Raw genomic sequence first — 6607 nt, 5'->3', positions numbered from 1 at the left:
GCTAACGCAAAGAAGCTTTCGAATAGTAAAATGGTATATCAGCGACGATACAAGCTTATTGTATCAATTTCCATACATCATGAATTTTCTATGTTTCACATATCGTTTTTAGACCTAGGACATCATTCAAAAACCTTCTCGAGTGTTAAATACTCTACAACGATGCACTAAAATCAAAGTAGGTCAAATGTCTCTGACTAACAATTTAGAGATTTCCAGTCGTAAGCACGTATTATTTGAAATCTTCTTACATTGTAAACCAATTAGCCACAAATTAAATAATCTAAAGCGAAAAGATTTCAGCCACAGAATCAAATAGGAAAATGTCCAATCATGCCTCTATAATGGAGTTCTTTTTTGGAATGGTAACCCCTCCTGCGCTATCGGTATACGCTAGCGGGGCACCAGTGAGGAATGATAGGTGACGATGAAAACAGGTCAGTTAGTCCATTGTAACGAATTCCACTAGAATTAACCACTTTTTTTTTCAGGGTGAACCGCGTGGAGGTCGATCTGTTAGGATATATTGCTAGCACGTCGGTTAAACCCCATTAATAACAATCCCTTCTCCCTTTTATAATGGAATTATAATATACCTACACTAGTAATAAATTATTTATGCATTATCACTGTATCATGTAGGTATATATGGACAATTTTATTGTTAAGAACAATCAAGCTATTATATACATGTGCATCTTATTAATATTAGTATTGATATTAATATTTACAATCCAAACACATACTACAGCTGGCTGTTACAGAAGGCCATTGTTTATCCTTTGTTTATTGTTCAAATTACTAAAAAGATCCGTGATTTTCCTGTAACTTCTTATTTTCAAGAAAACTTTAATTGTTGGTCCTTTTACAACAGGACTCACATAGTACAAGCTCAACATAATGTCTAAATCTCGACAAGAAACTGACCGGAATACGACTAACCTGAGACATGAAAATTGATATTTTACATGATTGTAATGTCAATAACTTGTAATGTTATGCTATGCTAATTATACTTGTAATTTAAATGCTTGTAAAAGTTGTAAATTTATCATCATCACCTTCCTACCCTTATCCTAACTATTATTTGAGGTCCCCGTAATAATGTTGTAAATTATTAAAATAAAATATCATTCAAACTTCAGACTGCCGCCTGGTGCGAGTTGTACAAAAATATAAATACTCGTCCTCGTTTTCATCGATAATTTGTATCGAAAACTTAGCATATTTCTTTTTAAAAAACCGGCAGCCAACTTGCAGTTCCTCTGGCTTTGCGGGTGCTCATGGGAGGCGGTAATCACATCAGATGAGCAGCACGCTCGTTTACCCTCTGTGTAATAAAAAAAAAAACTAGTGCGCTACTAACGGATAGAAAAGAAGCTGTGCCTCTAGCGAATAATTTTGATAATCATAACACGAATAGAAAAGATTTCGAATTATTCCTTGTTCTTAGATAACAAATGCCTAATTTTAAAAGACAAAACTAGTTTTCAATTTTATTTCATCTTTTTTTCTTCGATATTCTTGAATAACTAATACTTATAATAAAACAGTGAGACATATTTTGCTACGTACCTACTAAAACTATATCTTGTTTAATATAGTACCAATGTTTCGTTGATAAATCATATTAAGTCTATACTAGCTTTTAGACGTGACTTCATCTGCATAACCAGGATATATTTAATGACTGGGATAAAAAGTAGTTTATATTTTTCTTCATCGCATATAGTATATGTATAACAAATTTCATAGTGATTGGTTTTGGCACACATACATACACATCTCACCTGGTACTATGTGGTTACTGCCACCCATAGCACCCGAAACATCGAAAAATTATGTTGTAAGTTGTTTGGAAAGGTATTGTGCTGTTTTTTTAAAGCTGTCTTTACTGTCGATTTGAAGATAGATATGCTGGAAATTAGTTTGAGTATGGTCATATTTATTATGTTGGTATATATTAAACTGATGAAAAAAAAAAACGAAAATGTTTATAATTATATTATTATTATATCCTCATTATTCAGAACCACGATCACAGCTCAAAATTTAAAAATACAAAAATAATAAGATAATAATCAGTCTTGTTATTTAAAATCGACTTTACAAGTCCAATATTTTGAAAAAATACTCAACTTCAAGTAACCCATCTTCGGCTAAATCGCTGCAATGTATTGCATTTTGAACTTTAGTTTTTCCTAGCTTTGCTCTTAATGTATGTGGCCTCAATAATCTCGCTATTTCCTAGAACAAAATAAAAATTATAATAAAATGACTCCACTTTAATCCTTTATACCAAAGGCAGATTTTTATAAAATCACATGCAGCTGATTTTGATCATGCAAACCTATGTCTCATTTGTATTGCCGACAATTATGCTTGCATGACTATAATTTTAAGGGTAAAATATGGTAGAGAATTTACCGTGTATAGAGGCATAACACACTAGTACTCAAGAATAACAATAACTCAAGAGTCCCTGTGGCAGGAGTGTTGGAAAGGTTCCAAATTAAATAAAAAAAAAATTGCAAACAGAAGCTTACTGGATCCGAAGGGCCGACTAGTTTTCTAAATTCAACAGCAGTGTTAACACTTTTATCTTTAGCAACTATCTCCATTGCGACACACGGTCCACTAGATAACTCCTCAACCATGCCCTGTAACAATTCATAAAGTATATCTATTATTACAGAAACAAAATATTTGTTTGTTACAACCTCACAATTATTATTCTATGTGTATTTGTAATTAATCACAGATCATAGTTTGACATCCTTTATATTTATTTTATAAAATTATTTAGTAGTTTTAAAGATATCAGACTGTAATACGCACAACTAAAACTGGATGTTAAAAAACTATAAACAAGTATATTTCGAATTATACTTGGTTTATAAGTTAATTGATAATTTTGCAGGAAAGTAAAAATAAATTATGATTAAATTTCAATAAAACAAATCCTATAAAAATAATCACCTTGTATTCAGGTACAATTCCTTTATACACCTCATAGAACTCTGCAGCATTTATATTCTCAACAATAAACATATTAAGTGCTGTAATATCAAATCCAGCTTCATCTATAATTTCCAAAGCGATTCCCAGCTTCCCTTCACGAATTGCATGTGGTTTTACTATACACAATGTACAATTGGACAATGTTGCTGTCAATCGTAGCCGCACAGAGCGTAAGGGTGGAGGTGGAAAAAAATATTCAATGTCCTAGAAACAAGGAAAACATATTTTCATTTTATCATCATTAAAAAATTATTTAAAATACCTTAGACTTGGAATTTATAAAAATTACAACCAACTGTCGTCAAGTGTTATGTTTCCTCAATTCTGGTAAAACTAATAGTTCATATATGTATGAAAAGAAGTTGAGCATTAATATGGTCAATGTATTAGCTCAAATTTTTTTTTTAAATTTTTATTTTATGACTGTTTTCAAACAAAAGCTGAGTTATACTAAAACTCATCTTTTATTTAAAAAACAACAGCTGAGTTTTTTGACAAAAAAGAAATTTTCAATCAACTTCTATAATTTGCAAAAGGTTCTCAAAATTATCTAATCACAAGAAATTTGCCATAGATGTAATATTTATGATAACAAAATTAAAAATAGAAAATGATGTTTCAGAATTAATTCCTATCAATACAACTATATGTACAACTACTATAACATTAAAAATTGTTTTTGAAAATCTACCTTTATTGCAGTTTCAGGATTAGATGAAACATGTATACAATTTCTTACAGGATCTGTTCCATACAGCGCTCTTATAGTGCCTGGAGCAGCTTTCATTGGATCATTATCTCCAAAAATATTGATACAAACTGTTACTGCATCCTTTCCAACTAGCTCTAACCCATAAACTAATTGTCCTGTAAGAAAATCTAACAAAAACCTAGAAATAAAGGCAATTTATAAATATTATTTTTACTATAACTAAAACATAAAAACTGTTTAAATTATTCCTTATATGTTTCATATAAAAAAAATACTTTATATTTAAAAATCTTTATTTCAATTCTATTTTCTTTATTTACTTCTTTATATAAATCTATCAATGTACCACTAGTCATCAGTGAGACTTATTGCTGTAATAATAATTTTTAACTATGTAAATAAGTTGTAAATGTAGATAAATTTATAAAAAAAAATTGTCTAATTTAAAAAAAAAAGTTCTGATGTATTTTTATTATTTATATCAAATAAGTTCTTTTTGTGAAATATATTACACAGTGTTTAGCAATTCTAATTTTGCTAATTTTAATTTTCTATTTTTTTTTATACAACTTAGAATGGCAAACAAGCTGATAGCCCATCTGATGGAAAGTGGTAACCATCGCCTATAAACATGAGCAGTACCATGGACATAACAGAGTATACTGTTTCACCCATGATACCCCCATGAGTTGCTACTTCTGAGGACTCAGATGTTATTCCTCTGTGCCCTGTAAATTAATTTAATTTCTATTAATTTATAGATGCTTTGATGGCATCCTAATTATCACAATTAGTTTTTTTAACACTCTTAAATTCAAAATCATCTTTTGCATCAATCCTTGATATTTGACATGATTGTTTTTAACTTACGGAAATGTTGAATCAGTGACTTGAGTGGAGTAAATTATATTGATATCATCAGCTGTCAATCTTGTTTTCTTCATTTTTGTTACTCGCAATCCATGATCATAGAAATGTGTCAATATTTTACCAGCTACATTTGTTGGTACTGGTTTGATCATAGCAAATGTACTAAAAATTTATACCAAAATAATCCATATTTTATTATAAGACAGAAATTAAAATCAAATACATTTAGAAATGTAAAAAAAAAAAATTTTGTTACAATATAAACTAAGCAAAAATAATAATACACAAACCTACTACTGTAACTTAACAAACTTCGTAACTATTTACTTATACATTTATATTTTATAATCCAAAAAGATGTACCTACACTTGCATATCCTTTTGCAACTTCTTTTTAGTGTCTTCGCATGCAAAATCCACAATCTTAATTAAACGACCCAAAATGTACAGTGTACAGCCAATATAGAAATTCTCCAAAGTAATTCCATTTATTTTTACTCTTCGTACAAAAGTCTTTCTATTTTTTAAGTCATACATTTCAATAGTATCATCGGTAGGATAATAAAACACGTTGAACCGGCGTATAAGACTTGCCTGGTTATCATACCATTCGCCAATAAATGAATATTTATCTTTGTAAGCCCCTTCCTGAAAATTAATTATTATATTCTGCTTTGAAGAACAAATGCAAGTAAATAAATTACAAATGGGTCAAAATTTTACCATTGGAAAATTCAAACGAAATTATTAAAAAAATATCCAAAAAGAGCAGATTCTGTTTTGCTTCAATACAAACACAAATCTCAAATACTAAAGAGAGTGAGAGATATTTGTGTCAGTACAATTTCTGTCCAAAATAAATAAATTGTTCGGATAATTGACTAAAAAAATTACAAATATTTAGAATCTGAAAATAACAACAACAAACAACTGTCAAATTAACTGTCGTTACTGTCAGTCGTAAATGTCAAAATCTAAAAATCTTAAATTTTTCATAGACCGTAGATGGTCTTTGATTAATATATCCTTAATCTATATTAAGGACTAGCAAACCAGACAATTCGGAAAGTAATCGAAAGTGGCGAGAAACATTAAACTTGGCGGACGCATCTTTACTTTGGAGTAATATAAATATTTATTTCTGATATTTAGTGATCGTGATATATTTCGTAGTTTAATACTTATTAATTAGTTTATTTTTAGTAGTTCGTGCATTTGTTTTACTTTTTTATTTATTTACATTTTTTCGATCTGTAAATGCTGTTGGCCATGGCCTTTACATGTATGTATTATATAAAGGCCATCTGTGGCCTATTATTATAGCTTCGACGACAATGACGAAAGGTCTTCTTACCCTTCTGGTAGGAGGGTTAAATGAAGGCCTCGGGGCAGTCTCCTCTGTCCCGGCCTGGGGCAGCTATCCCCAGGTCTCTGCATTGGAATTCTTCCCAGATGGGTGAAATGTAGTCTTTCAATTTATAGCTTCAATGGGCGCGTGCAAGGACAAATGTAGTTGGCACTCCAAGCCCGTGAGAGGGGAGCGGCGAAGTATCAACTCTTACCGATGAACTGCGACGTACACCCAAGAACGGCAGAGCAGCTCGGACCTCGGCTTAGGCCATTGCACTTCAACCCCCGTCGAGGGACGAAGGGTCGATTTTGTTCGAGAAGAAGTGTCTGCAAATTGTGCTCAGATGTGTACCTGATTATGGCCAAATGGTACGGTAGTACGGGACGCTGCATACGGAAACCTTCAGAAACCTTAAGCAAAATTCTAATAGAAATTGTTGATGACGTATCCTGTAAAGAAAAATCATACAGAGATTTCGTTTTCTTTATTGATTTTTTAATTAAAAAAACTGTATTCTTCTCCATTCTGCATTTTCTCACTTATCTAACTTCATCTAAGTTTAACCCAGTTTATCAATTTGTTGCTTCAGTTAAATAAATGTGTACAGTGTAACCAACAAGTTTTTAAATAGAATACTGCCCGAATAACTAAGC

At 31.0% G+C, this 6607-nt stretch overlaps 1 protein-coding gene across 1 annotated transcript; it reads right to left on the bottom strand.

The window, feature by feature from the left end:
* Nucleotides 1–1993: 1993 nt before the first annotated feature.
* LOC113518354 (nucleoside diphosphate kinase 7-like) lies at nucleotides 1994–5545 on the bottom strand. Its single transcript, XM_026903239.3, has 7 exons — nucleotides 5327–5545; nucleotides 4971–5251; nucleotides 4604–4765; nucleotides 3713–3911; nucleotides 2980–3225; nucleotides 2547–2660; nucleotides 1994–2247 (listed from the first exon to the last, which is right to left on the bottom strand). Exons 1-7 carry the CDS (start codon nucleotides 5327–5329, stop codon nucleotides 2107–2109), a joined length of 1146 nt encoding a protein of 381 aa, XP_026759040.2. The 5' UTR covers nucleotides 5330–5545; the 3' UTR covers nucleotides 1994–2106.
* Nucleotides 5546–6607: the final 1062 nt, after the last annotated feature.

The sequence above is a fragment of the Galleria mellonella genome, unplaced genomic scaffold, assembly GCF_026898425.1.
Source record: "Galleria mellonella isolate WM207_F2 unplaced genomic scaffold, CSIRO_AGI_GalMel_v1 utg132, whole genome shotgun sequence".
NCBI classification, from domain to species: domain Eukaryota; kingdom Metazoa; phylum Arthropoda; class Insecta; order Lepidoptera; family Pyralidae; genus Galleria; species Galleria mellonella.
Note: the sequence above shows the minus strand (reverse complement) of the source record. Positions and strands in the feature narration are given on the sequence as shown.

What these genes read in the sequence shown, in the direction of transcription:
- LOC113518354 (XM_026903239.3), bottom strand. An exon ending in TTGCAAAAGGATATGCAAGT is followed by an intron (nt 4,766 to 4,970) that starts GTAGGTACATCT and finishes ATAAATTTTTAG; the next exon opens with TACATTTGCTATGATCAAAC. An exon ending in GAATTGTACCTGAATACAAG is followed by an intron (nt 2,661 to 2,979) that starts GTGATTATTTTT and finishes GAATTGTTACAG; the next exon opens with GGCATGGTTGAGGAGTTATC.